Here is a 21,385-nt window from a genome sequence, read left to right on the forward strand (position 1 = left end):
ATACGGTAGCGGCTGTCACCAAATGCTATTAATTTTCTGCCCGTATCGGAGAACACGAGATAATTTCTTAGGACATTTTCAACGTCATCATTAGGGGAAACCATTAGCAGGAGCCTGGATTTCGCAGAGAGCGCCCCCTAGCGTGAGTGTGAAACGCCGTTAGGAAAGCGTTCACAATCAGGACAACCCACGTCTAACCTCCGGTTGGTGTTGGCCGTTCCCCGCCCCGCTCCCTGCCCTGCAACCCCAGGTCTGTGATCGCACCCCCAGTATGTCCTGACGCCCGGGACGTGTCGCTGAACCGCAGCTCTCCACCCCCACCCTAGCTCCGAACCCTCGGAGGCAAAATCGAAGCTAAAGGGAAACGCTACATACTAAAACCACACGTCAGTTCGTGGAGAGCTGCTAAAAATGGTTGCCTGTCAGCTTCCTGGGATTCTAAGAGGTATTTTGATGGAGAACATTTGGAAATCAGGTGAAAACAATGGCGAGGGGTCCTTGGGAGCCAGAGGAGCTGGGAATGACAGACCATGATGGGTAGTTTTTGGACCCCTATGAACCCCGGGGGATTAATGCTTGCATCACTTTAAAGTTGTTTCCCGGTAATGGTTCTCATCATTGTCCGCCTCCCAAAGTCTGTCCATGCAACTTGAACCACCTACCTCCAAAGATCACTGTGCACTTGGAAGAAAAAAAAAAAAACAGGAAAAGAAAAAAAAAAAAAAAAACAGGAAAAGAAAAAAAAAAAAAAAACAGGAAAAGAAAAAAAAAAAAAACAGGAAAAGAAAAAAAAAAAAACAGGAAAAGAAAAAAAAAAAAAAAAAAAGAACTCCAAGCCTCTCTGAGTCTCAGTCTCCTTATTTGCAAAGCAGGAATGGAGGCATTAAGTGGCAATAATAAAAATGAACATGGACTAGTGTTTGTGGAGGGCATATAACTTGCCAGGTATTCTAATTGCTATGCGTACGTGAACTCTTTTAGCCTTTGCCGTGAGCTTGCAATATAGGTACCACAATTATTCCCATGTCTTGGGTGGAGAAACGGAGACACAAATAGGTCAAATAACTTGCCCAACGATGACACTAACAGCGTGCCAAAGCAGGGACCACAACTATGCATGTTATAATCACCTTGCAATGTGAGGTTTTAAGAAACTAATCACAGGATTAAATTAAAAAAAATGGCTTCCTCGTGTTCATGTACAGGTGCCTTGGGAACCATTTTTATAGAAATAATTGAATTTAAATGTATGGTGGTTTGCTGGGGGGGGGGTTACAGTAAAATTCTGTAACAGCTTACATATCACAGTGTGAAAGGTGAAATGACGTGGGGTCACTTACGTCAAGAGGTTTTAAAATGGACCCGGGGGGCCATTAAGGAGATGGGCGTCATACACCTTCTCACCTGTAGAACCATGAACTTTGGAGCTGGGCCCAACTGCAAACACGCCGGGGACGCAGCCCAAACACCTGCAAACTGCTACAGTAAGAGAGAAACCGATTCTATTCAAGAGGTCAGGGTTCTGGCTCCAACACCGATCAAAGATTCTTTGCAAACCACGTATACAACCTCTGAGAGAGGTTCAGCGAGCGATCTGGCCTTGGCACACAGCGGGCAAGAGACAGTACTGGCATTTCAACGGCACCTTCTGACTTCCCGGCCATGCCAGCAATCACTACCCATTCATTCCAATTAATTAACTGGAAGCCAGAGGGAACGATGGCCGTATGGGTTGGGGAGAATCTGGGCAACAGAACAGGACACAAACCCATTCAGTACTAACTACCTGCTTTGGACAACTTCCCGGGGCTCCTGGTACTGGATGTGCTGTCGCCCCTGGTCAGCACCGTGATGCCCCCAAAACTTGCCGTCTTGGCCATGGCGGGCTTGAGATTGCGGTTGGAGCCATCAGAGTCCGTGCTGCTCCAGGGCCGGTGGTGGTCCGACCACTTGAGCTCATTCTCGGAGCTGCTCTGTCGACTCCCGGCTGCTCTCCCCGAGCCGTCTCTGTTGCCCCTGGAGCACAGCCATCAGAAAGATGCACAGTGACAGCGTTACCTTCCATGAGCCGCACGGGCACAGGGCGGGAACTTTCTTGGAAGAGCGGTCTACGTGAGACCCTTCTTGCAACCCTTCCCGTCAACCCCGTCGCCCCACAAACAGTGCCACAAATACCTCGTTGATGTGTAGACAGATCACACGTCACACACAATGTGGGTGTTTACAAACAGAAAAGCCAAACCTAGAACTGTCACACCATCCCTCTGCCGGTGAAGGAGAAACAATTAGCGGAAAAAAAAACAAACCACATGGTATAAAACATAGTTGTTAACTTCTCTTGGGGAGAGGAGAAGAGAGGAGGATAAACCCTCCTGAGTCAAGTCAACAGTGAATCAACGTTTGGGACCGATTATGATCTTGAATGATTCTAAAAGCAACTCTCACTGAAGAGTTTTGGGTGTCCCTTTAGCATGAAATACTTGGACCATGGGAAAACGCACCCAGAGCCGGTGAGGCCGTTCATTGTTTCCGACCTTTATGAAATGTCTATCTGAATTCATTAAGGCTTTGACAGACAGCACAGAAATCACAGCAGTGATTCCATTAACTGAGGGTGTGAATTTTGCCCAGTGAGTTTAACCTTCGTGGGCAGAGGAAAGAGTCTTTCGCTCCTTTTCACGTGGAAAAACTTGCGACAATAACACCACCAGGGTAAACGCTATGCTGACACGAAACTTTCCAGGGGATCAGTGAAAATAACAAAAGCTCCATCAGTGAAAGAACCCATTGGTTCAAAATTGAAATTGAAAAAGAGTGAATGTATGGGAAGAGATCCAATACCCAGGAGTGAATTTTGACGACTCCACAAGATCTCTAAGACACAAAATCACCAGCGTTTCATAGAGAAAGTTGATGAAATTTGCATTTTCATTGGTTTCCAATCTGTTTAAAGGGTACCTTAGTATTTTCAAAGCTTTTCTTGCAGTTGGAAATAACACATGATTACAATACTCTAAGGTTCTCATGGACTATAAGTAAGCAAAGGGAACATAAATCACGGGCAATGGGTACAACCCCTAATTTCATTATCCCTGAGCAACGTGACATGCCCAAGTCTTGGTCCCAGTCTCACAGATGTCATCCCTAGCTCTGTCGTCTCCTCTTCTAAAGACAACAATAGACCGCGGAGAGGTTAGGAGTGAGCACGTCTCATTGAAACACTCACCAGCCAAACTGTACAGAAGGTACACAGAAAACTTTAGGGGTTGTTTCAACTTTTCTCACTAAACTTTTCCCTTTGTTTTAGAAGAACTGAAGAAGGTAAATGGATCCAAGAGATAATAAAAATGAAAAGGCTTGTCTGTGATTGCAACTTCGCAAAAATGAGGGGAGGGCAGAAACCTCACACACAGAAAAGCACTCAGTGCCCTCCTGTCTTCCATCAATTTTGCTTATATTCTCTCTGTTAGGACCTCAGGGATTGCTGGTTTCAGAAAGATGATCTCAAGAAAAGACCAGACTGGGAGTAGACGGTATCACACCCACCCAATGGCCAGGTGGCTTGAGTTCTTCAAACTCCTTTGAAATTCAAGAAAGCCAGAGAAGGGAGGGTGGAGGGGGGGCGGGAAATAGCCTTTTCAAGGGTGTGGTGCTCCATTCCTGACTGTTTTCAAGTTCCCAAATCAACTTTATTCTTTTTGCGTTTAATTCTGATTAATTTGACCCGACTTTGACAATGCTGGGCAAAAGCATTATTTCATAACGGTCAACGCACCAGGGCTGTGACAATAATCTCACACGGAGCTAATTTAGAATATTTTGGGTAGGAAAAGATTTGGGGTGGTCCTTAGCCACAGCATACAGGATGCATCCGAAGGAAGCTCTCCGTACACAGGTGACGATCACTAACTCTGCTTCGGTGTCCCTCTCCCCACGCATGATGCACCTCCATTAGTGGAAATGCCGGGGTGGCTTAGCCTGTCCCAGCAGTGGAATGTCCACCACTATTCCTGGGTGGAAACGAGCATGCGGGAGTTTGGAGGCTTCACTCTGGCAATGGGTAACTCCTCGAGACTTGGGCCACACCCTTTGGCCAATAAGGCCACCCAAGATCGCCTTAACGTCATCTACTCTGCTCTCCACCAGCTCAAAGCGGCATCCCAAGTCAGCATCTGTCAAAATTCCCAAAGGGGGAACTTAAGTTGCTGCTTTAGAATTAGCGTGAATGAGATTCATAGTAATACAACTAATTCTAATTTATGATCTCTACTGATACACTGAAACAGTATTTTTACAGGTCTATCCATTGATTATTCACCTTAGCACTGGCAAGGCGAGGGCCAGAATTGAATTCCACATCTATTCGGCATAGAATCATAGGCGTCATAGAAAAAAACATTATCCACAAGTGTTTTCCTGTCCCTCCTAAGCCCAGTCTTGGTCCCTTCCTACTGGAAACCAGGAAGACAATGGCAATGAGATGTCTGGTCATCAAGAGCGGTCGTCCCTCATGTACGTAACAAGAATCTGATCCCAGGGGGGTCGTAAAGCACGTACTCTAAGTACTGTTTTTGTGCTGATTAATACAACTAATGGCATTTATTTTCCTTCATATCTGAACATGATATTTTTCTGACCAAGTTAAGTATGATGTATACTTGGAGTGGCTTTATTATCGTGCAGATGCCTCTGTGCTCAGTCGTCATCCTGAGGCTCTGTGCTTGGTGACTTGGTGGCTGATGGCACTCCTATTTGCGATGGCTGATCTGAGTACATGGTAATTCAGGCTGGGGACCAGATTTGGGGCTATGTAAAACGAATTTGCCTATCGGGGGCAAGAACTCACATTTCATTTATACGGACCTGAAGAAACCAGGTCATGGTGTAAGTACAGGAGGACTGGTAAATTCTCATTCTTCTCCGGGTTTTTAAAAAGAACAATGCAATGTTTTTTTTGTTGTTGTTGTTGTTGTTATTTTTAATCTACAAGTGTGAAAGTAAAGGGTCTAGCAATACCAGAGTAAGGCATTTGCCTATGTAGTTCAACCTGGAAAAGTGAAGGAAATTTTGAAAAAATCTTTTTATTTCTGCCCAAGTATAAAGGGAAGAAATCAGTCTAACTTTTCGAATGCTGAGGTTCGATGTTTTCTGAGCACACAACCCATTTACTGTTCTTGGTCTTTTTTTTCCCTTCTAAGTGGTCAAGAGGTTTCATTTGTTTGTGAACAAATAAGTTTTCTCTTTCCTACAATAGAGATGAATCCTAATACTCATAAAAGCAGTAACATATTAAATATATATATATATATATATATATATATATATATATATATATATAAAACATCTTGAGTACATTGATAGAACTGTGTATCCTTTGCCCTAAAATGAATGTTAGACATCTATTTAATAGGGTAGTGACAATATGGGTAAGGTCCCTCTGCCTTCATGGAACTGCTAGCCTATATAGAACTTAAAATATATAATATTAGTATGTAATGCACACATATATACCAGTCCCCTTATCTCACACAGACCTTGATTTAAGTAACTCTTTCTAATTGGAAGCAATCCTGTGCCTTCCTGTGCTGGAAAAAAGTATCGTTAGAAATATTTATGACTATAAAAAATTCCACTACTCAAATGGAGTTATCATTGGTTTGTTTTCCCATATCAGGTACGTATGTATCATTGCAAGCTATCGGAGAAATTTTAACTTGGTGTAATTCACCACAGTTGACTCGGGAATGTTAAATCAGTGTGCTGCCAGAGTGAACTCTTGAGAGGGAAAAAGGAAAACAAACAAACAAAAAAACTTCCCCCCAAAACAGCAAATCAGAAGGAGAACCCTAAAGGATTATATACAAAGCAGTATTTTCCTGGTCCCATATCCCACATTATCGAATACGGCTTCAGCACTAGCTTTGTAACAAGCTTTTACAAAGATATAACCGAACATGTTTATTTCATGAACAGATATTTTACACTAATACATTTATATTTAACATTGATTCTGCCACAGAAGCTGAAAACACAGTTTAAAAAAAGTAAACCATACCAACCGAAACAGCTGTCTTTTCTTATAGGTCTCATTGCATATGTTACTGTCTTCCAAGAGCCTACTGGAAATGAAAAACATGGTTTTTATGATATAAAACCTACTGACACTAAATTTCCTATGCTAAATGGGTGTGTCCTATATTGTAACATACCTGCTTTCAGATCAACCCCACAGACTATGTTTTATATGCATGTTGTTGAATTTTTGCAATAATAAATTAATGACTGCATGACTTTTCCCTATCCTGGGATTAAGGCGCTGATACTAGATAAGAAGGAAAGGAAGAAGAAAGAGAAGGAATGGAAGAGGGGAGGAAGATAATAGAAATCGGTAGGGATGTATCAGACATGTAATTAAACACATTAAAAGTTGTGATTTTTTTTTCCCTTGGGTAATATTAAAGTTATCTTTTTTTTTCTTGGGCATAGTGAAATACTGACATTCCAAAGACAGGTATCCAAGAAATGTATTTACTTTTGTAGGGAATCCACTCAATCAGATTTTTGCTTTTTGGAAATATCAAGAATTGTTCATATGCAATGCATGTGTGGGACCGATTACTATACTGACTAATACGATTCAATTTGAATTTAAGGGACACGGGAGTGCATTAGCACTCTTTTTATACAAAATCCAAGGAGATAGAAAATTAGGGCATAAGGCATGGAGAATGATTGGCTGGATGATTGGGGAATAAGGTTTCCCACTAAACTGAATTATAAACACTCCATCCTTTGGGTTAGAATATAGAATTGTAGAATGCTTCAGAGTCACCCCTAAGATGTGAGCACCCATAGTTTCTTAATTTAACTATAAATAGAGAATATTTACTTAAATATGTATGAATCTTGATGTTGTTTTTGAATGCCTTCTATCGACGTGTTTTCTACTTTCATCCATTCTTCTAGAAGAGGCTGTTCAATTGAGGGGGTTAGTTACTTGAAGCTTTCTAACTGCTAATATTAAAGATAGCTTTTTTTCCCCCAATCATCGCTAATGCCCGGTTTAAATTTTCTCTAAGTACTAGACTTTAATCAAACAGCCTCTATTTTAATCAGTTTTACGGGGGCGCCCATTAAGCCGACACCTGAAATAAAATTAAGCACCACTCTTTGAAGGGATACCATATTTCCAGTCCAACTTGCCCATTCTGATGTCCCTCAAACGTGATTAATACAGCTAAGGTGGAATTCTTTAATTCCCCTTGAAAAGCTGCAGCGGAATGAATGGAGCATTTAAATATCTATGCCAGTTGAGAACAATTTCTTAAAAAGTGTATGTGAAATATGCAAAACTTCAACTCATCCTCTCAAGACCTCGGAGAAGTTGTATAACCCACCCATCTCACAACGACTAGCCCCGTCCTGACTCCCAAGTTAGCAACTCTAGATCGGGTTAGCTAGATTTCCAAGTGAGAGCGAGAAACTTAAAACAATAGATTATCCCAATTATTGTTTGCATAGCTACATAGAATTACGGGGCGCAGGAAGTGGCTAATAATGCCCAACATACAAATACTGTTAACAGCCTAGTGCATAAGCCAATGAAACTGCAAGTTCATTCATGCTTTGTAATGCCTGGTGAAGGTAGCAGGATTCCACCTCGGGAAGAACCAGAAGTTGAGGCTTTAAATAAAGAAAATGTGCAAACTTACATTTGGAAAGAACAGAGAAGTAGTTCCCCAAAGTAAATGGTTTTTAGGCATGCTAAATAACACATATGCGTGTGCATATAAGTGCGTACACAGAGATATATGCATTTACTTATACATATATTCAAGCTCACACTTATATATGGGATATATACCTATGAATACACAGGACACACACGACAGACTTTTTTTCCTCTAATGACACGAAAAAGCAAATTTCAATTTCATTTACCTGGTTTCCACAAAAAGGCTTTCCTGGGAGCAAACTGACTGGAAAAAAAAAAAAAGAAAAGAAAAGAAGGCATTGTATCAGACGTTCTGGATGTGCCGAAGGATCCCAATTCCTTGCCTGATTTTAAAGCTACTTTTCCCCTCCAAGAGGAAAAGAATGAAGAAACATAGGTACTATGTTTTGAAAAAGTGGAAGCAGAAAAGGGAAAAATTGGTTAGAGTTAGAAGCGTAAACCATTCTCATTCAGCACACAAGTCCTTTCCCATCGGGGCGTCTCCAGGTTACAAATACATTTAGCCCGCTCGACATCAAGGTCAGAAGTAGAGGGATGTGAATGAGCTACTGGTTTATTCCGGGGCTGCGGAGATGCGGCCCCCGACCAGAGCCAAAAGACTGGTTCAAATCAAGGCAGAAAGCGTGCGCTTAGCACGATCAACCTGAGATCGGACAGTCAGAGAACCACAAACCTGCAATTGTTACCTGGGAGTGACAGACTCTGGTGAAATAAACAGATTGGCTGCAAGACACTGAAGATTGAAGACATGCCCTCAATCCATTTTAGGAGGGGGGGAGGGGACGCAGAGACAACTGAGAACAAAATGAAGTTAATTCGGAAAAACGATGCCAAGCTCCGTCTAATGTTCTGTTTTGTTTTTCACCCAGAAAAAAAAAAACAACAACGTGACTTTCTTCTTAGCTTCTGTCCCCCTAGCTAGCACTGCTCTTCTCTCTTGTGTTTAATACACTCGCAGGGAAGAGAAAATTCTATTATCATTATGTGCTGGGGAAAGACAGATCTGATTCAATTTGAACAAGCAGAAAAAGAGAAGTCGAAGCAATATAGTGCAATGGTCCTCTAACATAGTGACTGTGTTTAGGAATTCACCTAAAACCGTTTTCAAAGTACTGAGTTGCTAAACATAAATGTACACCCCACATTCTATGTGCAGATTTTCTAAATGATGAATAAATGGCCTGCTCAAGGGATCACTCGAGACCTAACAGGTCCGATTCAAGAGAAAATGAAACTAAAGTAAATAAGGACCTCTCAATATTGAATTCTTAAATTCAATGATCAGCTAATGTAACCACTACTCAGAGAGGCAAGCAGGATATTGGTTTCTCTGTACATTTTGGTGGAGAAGTCATTTCCTTCCACTAAATCAAAGGGCTAGCTTTGGACCTAATGTGCTTTCCTCAGTGGTCTGAGCGTCTCAGCGAGGGCATCTCTAGAACCATTTCTCTTCTAACCTTTGTGCGTTTAACAGACATCCTGAAAATCAAGCGCAAAGCATCTTATTTAACAAAAAGAAAAAAAATCCGATTAAAAAAAAAAAGCTTTACAGAAAATCTTTCTTTTTCATTCGATGTTTATGTGCATAAACAAAAACGAGGACAATCTATGTACCACTGGCATCGTTCCTGCCAAGATCTCTTTATAGTAAGCAAAATATTCCATTGTCTTTGCCTCCTTTAGTTTGGTTTTACTCCTGGTTTGAGTCAAGTCATGGAACTAATTGTCTCAGGTACACATTCCGAGCTCCATAGTCTCCGACTACTCAGCTCACGTGGTTGGAAAGAGGTCAATTACGTTTCTGCGGTTCATGCCGGGTATTGGCATGACACTCTAATTCTTTGAAGGAGTTGATCAAAGACATACTGACCTCTTCAGACTCATTAATCTAGTCGTATTCGGGGGAAAGTTAAGCTGCCCTAACTCTTTGAATGAAAAAAAAAGAATAATAATAATAAGGCACCTGCAAGTCAAAGATAACTTTCCCAAAAACATATCTCAAGAGTATTTTCCAATGTTTGTGCAAAGGTCCTAAAAATCTACCACACGATCCTTCTGCCACATTTGCAGAAATAGGACAGATACGGTTATGGGCTGTGATTCAGTTGCTGATGAAAATAAACTTTTTGAAAAAGTTTTGTGAATAACTTGCAAATTTCAATAGCAGAGAAAGATAAAATTGTCATAGTAATTAAGTGCAGCTTTTAAAGCTGTCACTTATATGCATTCTCAGATATAAAGGGCTCTTTTTTAATTTTTAAGGAGAAAACGATTTTGCCTAATGGGTTACAGAATTCTCTCCCACACCCCACCCCAATCTGGGTGCACCGCACGCCTTCTCGTCGGTTGTCACAGAAGAGGGATCCCAGTACGTGCTAGGAAGACCGTGGATGAGCTGCTCCAAGAATCTCTACTTATATATAAATATCCTTCAGAAAGCATCCTCCAGGCAAAACACGTCTTTCCCAAATACATTGCTTTATCAGCATAACCTTGCCAAAGCCAGCAACATTGCATTGAAGTGATCATAAAATAAGCTGAAATTCTTGCCAAAGGAAACAACAGTTCTATTTCAAATATCTCTGACTACAAAAACTCACTTATTTTTTATTTGAGAACTAAATTGCAGTGTGCCTTGACTTACAACAACTTCATTGTCAAATAACAAATGTGTCCTATATCTCAAGCCACCCGAATTCTCAAACTATATTTGAAATTAGTTTTCTAGAAAATCCCCAAATAATCTGTATATTTTGACTGCGGACCTACATAAAAAAAGCGCATGCTCATGCACGCACACACACGCACACACACACACACACACACACACACACACACACCCCTTAGACACCAAGATACACTTGTAAACTATTCAAGAACACTACTCGTTTTCCCAAATAAATTTTAATTTTGCTGAAGTGTAAGCACCGGGGAGTATTTCTCTGTAACTCTATTATAACTTCAAGCAGGAAAAAAATACCTCTACATAAATATGTCCATATTTGAACCTGTTTGAATAACTCCACCGCTTAAACAATAATAGGTTGGCAAGGGGAGTTGCTTTCATGACCTCAGTTCTTCAATTCTGAAGACACTAAATTAAAGGCCAGCTAAGAAAAAGACTGTATGTTTGTAACTTAGATTCCTTATGCTGGATTCTTTGCATTGGTTTTACAACTGACGTACTATATTTGATTTATTACCTTGTGTACCTCAACAATCTAGAGAGCAGAAACGGTCACTTGGGAATCCGGAGTTACATAAATTAAGTCTCTCTAAAATGTTTTTATGTATGTGGTAAGGAAGATTTATTACTGCATGTATTCAAGAAAGTTCGTATCGCTGGTTACGTCTTTGCGTTTGCGTTAATAAAAGATACAGTGACATCTTGTTAACTCAGGGTGGCCCCCAATGATCCCTGCCTCTGGGCATTCACGTTTTGTAGTACCTCCCACACGGCACCGCGTTTGGTCTGTGTGTCCAACCGGATACAGCAGAAGGCAAGGTGTCAGTTCCAAGATTAGGTTCTAAGAGACTCTCGCTGCCACCTTGGGCTCTTTTTCCCTTGGATCACTTGCTCTGGGGAAGTTAGTTACCATGTCTTCAAGACGCTCAGTAGCCTATGGAGAAGCCCACATGGTGGGAACTGAGATCTCGGTAGATCCAGCCAGGAACTGAGGCCTGCCAATAACCATGGGGGTCCGTCAGAAGACCACAGCCCCCGCTGACAGCTTGACTGTAACCTCACAAAAGACCGTGAGCCAGAACTGGCCGGCCAGGCGACTCTCAGTTCCCTGACCCACAGAACTTGTGAGGCAAAAAGCATTTTGTTTGTTCTAAGCTGTCAAATTTGGGGCTAGTTTGCTGAGTAGCGATTAAGAGCGAAAACACAGAGAACACCAGCCTTCGGACTGCATTGTTTCTCCAGAGCTGCAGGCCTAGGAAGACAGGCATCAGGCATCGTTTCTCCCTCTAGGAGAGCGGCTTTGAGCCTTTTAAGGGTCATGAAAACTTATAAACAATCCAGATCTTTTCCTTACAAAAATGTACCCACACTCACAGACATAATGTTTTGCAGATGATGTCAGGAACCGGCTTTAATCTCTGAAGCCTGCCTATGAGTATCCTCCGGGTACAGAATACCAATGAAAAATAAACCCACCCCGGAGATCAGGTGGAAAAGTAGTGCCAGAACCGGGCAGGGGCCCCACCTGAATTAGGAAGCGCTGGTCACCGGAGAGCCTATCAGAGGAGCTCACGCCTCTACTCCTGCAGAGGGAAGGAGCCACCGCCTTTCAAAGAAGGCTGCCCAATGGCTGGCGTCATGAATTGGAAAGGCTATGGCAATAGCTTGGCATTTAGGCCTTCCCACACTTCAATCTGCTTTTGCTTTGAAAAAATATGCTAATTCGGCAGTTAGTCATAGAGGCTCGGAACAGCAGCTTTGCCTCCAGTCTGTAACCCGAGACCCGGGTTCCTTGCTGGGGCTGTAGGGAAATGCAGTGTGTACAAGGAGTCACGGCCCCCCCCTCCTGCCTGTGATGACCTCTCTGGGGACGCGGCCACGTGCACACGAAAGGGCAGCAGCCCGAGAATCACCCTCCTCACAGGCAGGCATCAGGGATGGTTCCCTGGCCACCCAGCCCCGGAGTGTTTGGCAATGTGGCATGGCAGTACTTTGAAAGAATCCCATAATGTTTGTAGATTATCTGGGTGATTAGGATTTGCTTTGCAACACAACTCATTCATAAATTTTATGACTTGCTAGAATGAGAGTCAGAGGGAAGTGTGCGTGTGTGCGTGTGTGTGTGTGTGTGTGCGCGTGTCTGCACGTGGCAGGCAGGGGGAGAGAAGGACGGGCAGAGAGGAAGAAAGGACAAACTAGCCTTCAGACAGCTCTCTCTCTGTGAAGCTCATCGGCCAGGCACAGGCTCGCTGCCTTCCAGTCCACCGGGGGCACCCCCCCCCCCCCAGCTAGCCTGGCTACACCACCTCCAAGCCCCTCATTACTCTATCCTTGGATCCAGGAAACACGATGAAAAGCCTACCATGCGTCGGGCTGCGCTTTGCGCCATCAATAACTGTCCGAAAAGCCTAAGGAGCCCACACATACGCAGAATATTCTAGACTTGCACGTGGACAACGTCCTTCTACAGCCACCTCCACCCGCCTGTCTCCCACTCTGCCGACTCCAGAGCTCTGAGCCAAATCATCCGATCACTAAAATTCTATTTCCCTGCACCCGTGACAGGCAGCGGGGATCTAGAAGAGAGGCAGCCCGTGTAGACAGGGAAGAAAGGCACCGTCGGTGGGGTCGGAATTGCCTCTGCGGTTTTCTGTTGAAGGCGCCAGCGTGCTCTGGAGGACCAGGGAAACTGGCTGGGGCCCGAAAACTCCAAGGTCAGAAGGCCTCTCCATGCTACGCAGTGGAGCCTAGGTCTCTACGCTGGCTTGGCAATGGCCTCCAGAGCAAAGCCCGACGGGAGGCGGGAGGCCCAGCTAAGGCAGCAGGAGCCACGAGGAACCACACAAAGCAGCTCACACCTTTACTTCTGCTGAGGGAAGAGCCGCGACATCTCCGGAGGCCGCCAAGTGACAGCATCGAACGCAAAGGCTAATGGCACCTGCTTGCCCTTTTCGCCTTCTTGCATTTAAATCCGGCTTTGTAAAATTCACTTTTTTTTTTTTTTACTTTCATTTAATTTCACTGCATTTTATTTTGGCCACGGGCAGGGGGGCGGGGGTCAAAGGAAGATAAATCCCAACCACGTTTGCTTTGCTGGGATTTGCACAGAGGAAATCACTCTGGTTATTCCCTTGACGAACCGCTCACAGACCTGATTTGATCTGAAACTGAGGGGGAAGAGGAGTATTCTCATTTAACTCGGATACAAGACAATGCCTGTACCTGCGAAGAAGGCAGAAAATTCTGTGTTTACGTATGCGCTTAACAGAATCTTCTTTCTTTTTTTATATATGTCTTCCCTCTGCACGACATTCGTATTAAAAAAGACAACACTGGGCCGTCTGCGGGCTAACACAGATGTGAAGGCATTTCTTCAAATCTGGCAACTTCCGGGGGGGCCTGGGTGGCTTTGTCAGTTGAGCATCCGACTTCAGCTCAGGTCATGATCTCCCACTTCGTGGGTTCCAGCCCTCCAGGGCTGGAGCCTGCCTCAGACTCTGTGTCTCCCTCTCTGTCTGCCCCTACCCTGCTCATGCTTTGTCTTGTCTGTCTCTCTCAAAAAGAAAAAAATGAACATGTAAAAACATTAACAAGAAAACAATCTGGCAACTTTGCTCTGTCCTCAGGCTCCATTCTACCGACCCGAACCACATCGGTGCCCCCCCTTCCGTCATAGCCTTCCGGAACACAGGCAACCCTGGGCCACTGTTCCGTCACTTCCCTGAACTAAGGTCTTCCTCCAGAAACACCTCTGATATGCTGCAGTTCGATCTGTCCCCTGGCTCCGGCGTCCTGAGTGAGTCCTGCCAGCTCGCTGTCCCCAGACACTAAAGAGGCAATTAAAACAGCTACTCACATCGTGTGCAAATATTCTCTCCCTCACTCTCTGATACTCCTCTTCTCTCTCTTCAATTGATTTACTTCGTCTGTCATCTCTAAATGGATGCACTCTGTTTTGCTGAACGGAAAAAAAGAAATCAGTACGGTTATCCAAGTTGAGCCGGTGCAAATCTGCAGTTAAGCAACCGTCAGCTGAGAATAATAAATGTTCGCTTAAACAAATGGAGCATGAAGAGCGTCCTTCCCTCGGGTCCCGGAGGAGGCTGGGCCGGTGTGCGGGGTGCGTGCCTAACACGTGGAGGCAGTCGTCTGCGGCTCCTGCTTGCCTCCCCGCCTGACGCACGGGGGCCAGCGGTTTCCAGCATGAAAGCACCCGGACGTGTGTCCGGTGTGCAGCCAGTTCAGCTGGGACGCGGGCCACAGGGATGGACCCTGTCTCCTCTGCTAACTAACCTGCGCCTTTGGGACTCTTCAGGCGAAAGCGGGATGTTGAGCACGCGGCTAGTTCAAGGCGGCTAAGGGAAGACGTGGGTGCGAACAGCTGGGTACCGGGAACAGTACTGGGAACAGTTGGGAACGGAACAAGGGAAGAAAGAAGGTAACGGGCAGAAAGGAAACTGTGGACGTAGTGTCTCTGTGTTCTAACCGGTGTTGTTCCTTCCCTCGGTGACTGATCCTGCACCCTGCGTTTGGCCCAGAAAGTAGACCCTGAATTTGAAGGGTCTGAATTTGTTGAGGAGGGTCAACACCAAGGAATCTAAAGGCACCATCCAAAGAACCCAGCATGAGGACTGTTCTTTTTCAGCCCTGGACCTGTGTCCCTGCCTGCGTCTCAACTCCCCTCCCCTCCTATTGTCCCATTCCTCACAAAAGGCTCTGCACTAACCACCTTCATCCGTTCATTCAACAAACACCCACTCAGTACACGACACAGGCACATGTCTCGGAGTCGATGGGAGCTGCTTACAGCTCCATGGTGGTGGCGGTGGGGGTGCGAAGAACCGGGATTTTTTTTTTAAGTGCGTCAGAGATGCGCGCACTGGCTTAGTGACTCACAGAGTCATTAAAATGATGCAAGATTGTCTTACCTTCAAGAATTCTAAAGCAAAGTCTATTTTCAAAAAAATCTATTTGGATTGTCAGAGACACAATGGGTGATTGAGATGGCAGCAGATAACTCTCTCCCGTCCGTATTATTGTTTTAACTTTATTTTCTTTTGTCGTTCACTTGGTTAGCTATCTTCCTGATCACCCCGGATCCCAACTCCCCCACCCCCAATAACCCCCATCTGGAGAAGAGACTGAGCAAATCTCTCTACCCTTGCCGAAGTACCGTGAATCCTTACTCTAGGACAAGGTAATGTTTTGTCACAAGCAAAATACACAAAAGGAGAATGTTCTGCTACGGTTCATGCAAAACAAGCAGACAGTTTACATGGGCAGTAAAACGTGGGAAGGAGAAGGGGTGGAGGGGAGACTAAAACACGAACTCGATTCCCTTGCGTGAAGACTTATTTTAGGAGAGTTGCAAAATCCACCTGTCCTCACCATAACAAGGTTTGTTCTTTACGGCTACACCAGTTGGTCATCGGTCCGTATTGAGAATCCAGCTGAGTGGACACAACTGAAGGACAAAGCTGTGGGAGCGGAATTACTGCCATAGTTACACAGGCATCTGGAAATGCGATGACAAAGCTTTTCCCGACACCTCGGGCCAGTGGCGTCCCAACCCCGCACCCCCCTCACCAACACATGCTGCAGAAGCTGTGCCAAGCACCCCCCATGCAGCCCGACACACAGAGCCATTGCTGAAGCAATCGGGACAGGTTTTCTCGGCTACCCACTGAATGCCAAAGGGGGAGCGAGGGAGGCAAGGAGGTTAGAGAGAGGACAGTCGCCTCGGAGGCGGGGGGAGGGGGGAGGGGGGGCTGGGGAAAGGGGCCGGGGACAACAGAAGGACAAGAACATAAGTCAGCCCACCTTCAAAAACAACAACGTCAGCCACTCTCAAACTTGAGAACCAACCTGATTGTCTTCTTTATCAATACTAGAGTTATCTCGCTTCAAGATAAACCGCTTCTGGGATTCTTCACCTTTTTCATCTTTTAAATGTTCACAAAACCTTTGCTCTGGTCTGCCAGCAAAGTAAAACATATCAATAAAAAAGTTCTCGCCCCTGGTTCAAGTCATTTTCTCAGTGTCGCTTTTTCCCCCACAGTGGCATTCAACTTAAAAAAGAAGCTACAGGTGGTTTGGGTACCAGGACTGCTGGCATTATACAGGTGGGTAATAACGGGGTCACCTCACGGGGGTGTCGTCAGGATACCGTTTGTGGCTTCGAATTCGAAGTCTTGTTGGCTGCGTGTTCCTCACCACGGCTGAAGTGAAGAAAACACTTTTCAGGCCTGAACATGTATTGCGTATAGGTGTGTGTTCTTTCGTTATTTTGACCTCCGTCATTCCTGAATGCAGTCAAGTTCCCAGCCGTATTGTCAAACAAATACGTATGTTGAGAACTTGGGCAGACCACGTTAATTCACCAATGTCTGCGACAGGAGGACAGGTCTTGTCACATCGTCCCTCTCAAGAGCCATCAGAATCCATAGTGAGAGTGGATCACCTATAAATTACTTCCATCTTTCCCCCTGACAAACGCTCTGGAATCTGACTCCAGTAGAGTCTGACATCCTTGACCCTGTCTTGTAAATCAGTGCAGTAATTGGGGAAACTGGACATATTTAGTTTAAACAGCTTAATGGCTGATTAGCAGGGGGAAAATGCTCCAAGCAGTTACACGCTATTGATTAGTCAATTGATTTCTTTTTTGTAGGTCCTCTTAATCATTTTGTATTATTACTGGAAAGGGCCCCATGTCCTTGTTAATTTCCCACACTCGTCACCGCATGCCACAGAACTCAATGAACGGCTTGGGCATGGGTTCATCCCCAGAGGACGTGCTAAAGTGTTTGTCCCACGTTTAGAAGGAGTTGTAATTGATGACTCTCATTAAAGCCCCTCTGTCATGGCTGATGGATTACTTCTGAAGCCCAGTGGGTCTCCTCTATCTCTACGGGGTTCATTACGCATTCAGTTATTGGAAAGCGCCTTCACAGTGGCTGTTGTTTAATATGGCTGACCAGTAATTAAGGGAATCTCATAGTGTCCCTTCTCGCTCCAAAAAGAGCAAATGGCACGTTGAAAACAAAGGGATCTTTTTCAGTGTATGGCTCAAGTCCGGATGGGATGCGTCTTTTTCTTAAATACGTGTACGTGAATCATACTGGTATCGGTGAGCAGACACTACCAGAAAGTCGGAACGATACCAGTTACAGCTTCCGGAACTGTGTGTAATTTTTGCAAAGGGTCAGCATCGTCTTTCTCAATCCTTACCGGACAACTCTGAGGTAGGAAGAACAAATATTTTACGCTTCTTTCATACATAGAGAAACCATCCCTCAGTGATCCTTTTGACTGCAGGTTTATAGATTTTCCCAGCAAGCCACAGGCCTCAAACAGCCTCTTCACATCCTTGCAGAGATGGGATGGGATTCGGTCGCTCTGCTTATACGGCACACAGTGGGCCAGAGGCCCTCGAGCCCCACAAAGAAGAACTAAAAAGCCTGCATCGCCTCACCCAAAAGATCAATGTAAATGTTTTCCACTGCAATTAAAATGTAAAATATAGTAGAACAAGCCATCTGGAGGTGCAAATATGACATTTTAAAATCGGAACGCCAAGAGAACAAAGTAAACTTGCACTTGACAGTGCAAAGGCCACTTGCAGTGGAGAAATTCAACACGGTTCGGTGTCGGATGGTCACTGCACGCTTCTTATTCCGCTGGACAGTCTTACAAGGTTAGCGTGAGTACTCACAGGCCACTGTCCACGATTACGGTTCTCCGGGAATTTTTTTTTAACATTTTTTGAAAATTTTTTTTAACGTTTATTTATTTTGGAGACAGAGAGAGACAGAGCATGAACGGGGGAGGGTCGGATAGAGGGAGACACAGAATCGGAAACAGGCTCCAGGCTCCGAGCAGTCAGCACAGAGCCCGACGCGGGGCTCGAACTCACGGGCCGCGAGATCGTGACCTGAGCCGAAGTCGGCCGCTTAACCGACTGAGCCACCCAGGCGCCCCTCTCTGGGAATTTTTTTAAAGCATCCTAACATTGTCAGCCGACACTTAGATGTTACGGTGTTTTTTTTCTGTAGCAAGCAAAACTGGACATCAACTTAAATACAAACGCTGACGATATCCATGCTAAGAAAAATCTCTCCTGATATTCCTGAACTCTGCTGCCTGGTGAATTCCAGTAGATGAAATGCTTTGCTTGCTGCTAAGTTTACAGCTCCATTTCTTGTATTGGGTGCTAATAGCCTATAACTGTTCATTTAGATAAGAAGTGGTCTGGGAAGGTGAGCTTTTCGAGTCACGAGCATAAGGTGAATTTGTTTTAGATGAAGTTCTTCTTTAAGAGGAAAACCATTTTGAGATTTCAGCATACTAACCAGGGTGAGAATGTGCGTTCCATGTGGGTTGAGACCTTGTTTTTTCAATACTTAATTCTTAGTGTCTCACACGGTGCCTGGAATACGGGAAGCATTTGGTTGAATAAATAAACTAATCAATGTGTGAATGAATGAAAATTTAATAGCGCTATATAGGAATCACTGTAGTTCAGGGACAGATCAAAGAGTCGCTGAATCAGATATGCAGTCATAAATTTTTAAATTATAAAACAGAACAAGAGAGAGTTTGGTTAGTGGGAGCATAAATTCAAATTTAGAACATGAAGGAGATCTTTAAAAATCAAACTTATGCTTTGGTTCAAGTTGACAAAAAAGAATCATGTTACTTAAAAAAAAATAGGTTTTAAATTTTGAGGTTCTTCTGGGAAGAGAGGTGGAAATGAGAATCTTAGCATCTCTAGTTTTGAAGCTTTTGGTTTACAGTGTCATTATAGTTACAAGAGCTATTCAAGCATTAGTTTTTGCAATTTCATTGGCATTTTTTCATGGTGTTGGTTGATTTGTTTCTCATAGCAGCACATGTTTAGGAAAAAATCTATCCATCCCATAAGAAAAGAATAGTCAAAGGACCTGGCTTTACTCAATAATGCAAATGTGATTTAGAGCAAGAATATTTCTCATTCTAACATATATGTTATGCAAAGTGCAGTCTCCATAATAATAGCTTTTCAAAAAATATCTTGTTTATTTTTTTTCAAACTTGAGAACCTACTAGTTAGTCCCAATTATTCGTTCTTTCATGATTCTCTAAAAATATGTTGAGTGATTATAAAGTAACCATTTGAAGTTTGTGCAAAAAGAAAAAAAAAAAAACACTTAGTAAGATTGTCCCAGGTTGATTTTATCGAGAATTATCTATTACTCTAGCGCAAAAGGGCAATTTGCAGTTTAAACTCATGCAGACTAAAGCATACATCTGAAGTACCACATGTGATTAAACTACAAATTACTGGTAATGCACCATTATATTAGAGCTTTTAAAAACCCTTTTTACCACTAATTTAACATCATAGCAATGTTATTTCTTAACCATAAAATGAGTGGAACTGAAAAGATATGATGGCCCTTTGTGTAAAACGGGAACGGATAACTTTCAGTGTATCAATATGAGAATGGAACTCTAAGACAAACTCCTCAAAGCTGCAAAAGGTCATGGTATTGATTAAATTCATGATAACTAGAGTTTACTGCGTATCTCACAGCCATGCACAATAACGCACGCCTCATTGTTCTCTCCTGATGGACTTTATTTAGTCCTTGAGGTGTTATTTCTGGTGTTCTCCGTATCATCATCAAAAAGCAAAGAAAAGGAATTTAGTGTTTCTTCTTGATGAAAAGATCGTTTCTTCTTAAGGTACAGTTTGTAGTAGATGCCAACCACGAATCTCATTGCTCGTGCGTGGGGAACAGTACTGGCGTTTCCAGCCAGGGTCCTGGCATCCCCAATAGAAACCCTGAAAACTTAGAATTCAGTCCTCATTGTTTCTTATTAGACACGGCTCATCAACTGAGAGGCAGTGCGGCTCAGTGAAACACCCAGTAAGACATTCAAACTCTGTCTTCTTGTCAATCGATGACGATTTTAGGCTCCCCCCACCTCTTGAAACTTAAAATAGATGAGCACTCATTATTATTTTCAAAAATCTTTGTGATCTGGAAATATTTTACCGCCTGGTACTTGAGATGAAATTTATTACTTTTCTTGCAAAGAGTTAAGCTTAATCCCTCTCCCCCGACTCTATACACACACAGATGAAGAATTCAATTCTACTAAACATGGACGGGGCTCAAACGGAAGCCTTTGAATTTCATATCGAATAACTGAAAGACAGTCATCAATATGCATAAGTATCTTAACAAAGAAAGGTTTCTGTGCACAACAGGATAAAATATTTTGATGGTGTAAGACACCTATCAAAAATATTTTAATAGTCGAACAGATTAGAGGAGTTTAAGAAGCACTTTCCCTCAATACTTTCAAATCTCCAATTAAAACATTTATAGCTGATGTCTTTTATTTCAAAAATAAAGTGCTACGTCCTTCAACTAGTTCGCAATTTGCTACATCCCTCTTCAACTCTTTCACAATTTCCACCGCCATTTGGTCATTTTACACCATTCTATTCTCTCTTAAATGAGAGCACACCTTACAAACCCCACAAACGCGGTGCTAAGCATCCGGCTTCCAACATCTTTCAAGCATCTTGCCAACTCACGTTCTCAATTTTCTATGTGTTTGACGAATTCATTTTATTCTTCTCTGTCTCGGCTGTACTGTATCCATAAACAGAGGTGTGGAAGCTAACGTGGGAAACGCCTTGACTCTCCTTCAACCTAAGGCTATTCGTGAGCAACAACAAAATTAAGCAGACTACTCAAAGTCAGCAAAGGTCTCTGAGGCCTCTCCTCTTATTGGTGCCAACACCCTGGAAAACAGGTTATGTGCATTAAGACCCCTGACGGTATCTATCCACCTTGACAGAGCGACTGCATTTCTAAGAATGAGTCCAAAGAAATAGGAACAAATGAATACACAATTTCACTGTTCAAGACAGCAAAACAGTGGAAATCCATGGTGGTCTGATTAAGTAG

At 43.5% G+C, this 21,385-nt stretch overlaps 1 protein-coding gene across 34 annotated transcripts in view; it reads right to left on the reverse strand.

The window, feature by feature from the left end:
* Positions 1-21,385, reverse strand: part of ARPP21 (cAMP regulated phosphoprotein 21) — a 156,705-nt gene that overhangs the window by 72,886 nt on the left and 62,434 nt on the right. For 13 of the 34 annotated variants that reach the window (XM_045436645.1, XM_045436664.1, XM_045436660.1 and 10 more), the window contains 5 exons: positions 16,287-16,395; positions 14,278-14,379; positions 7,942-7,979; positions 6,060-6,119; positions 1,784-2,016 (listed from right to left, as the gene is read on the reverse strand). In XM_045436645.1, the coding sequence (XP_045292601.1) occupies positions 1,784-2,016; positions 6,060-6,119; positions 7,942-7,979; positions 14,278-14,379; positions 16,287-16,395 (542 nt within the window). Of the gene's footprint in view, positions 1-1,783; positions 2,017-6,055; positions 6,120-6,889; positions 6,973-7,941; positions 7,980-14,277; positions 14,380-15,809; positions 15,899-16,286; positions 16,396-21,385 lie in introns of all 34 variants that reach the window. The other 21 variants (XM_045436673.1, XM_045436666.1, XM_045436652.1 and 18 more) reach the window with 19 other exon arrangements.

Source organism: Leopardus geoffroyi, chromosome C2, assembly GCF_018350155.1.
Source record: "Leopardus geoffroyi isolate Oge1 chromosome C2, O.geoffroyi_Oge1_pat1.0, whole genome shotgun sequence".
In the NCBI taxonomy this organism is placed as follows: domain Eukaryota; kingdom Metazoa; phylum Chordata; class Mammalia; order Carnivora; family Felidae; genus Leopardus; species Leopardus geoffroyi.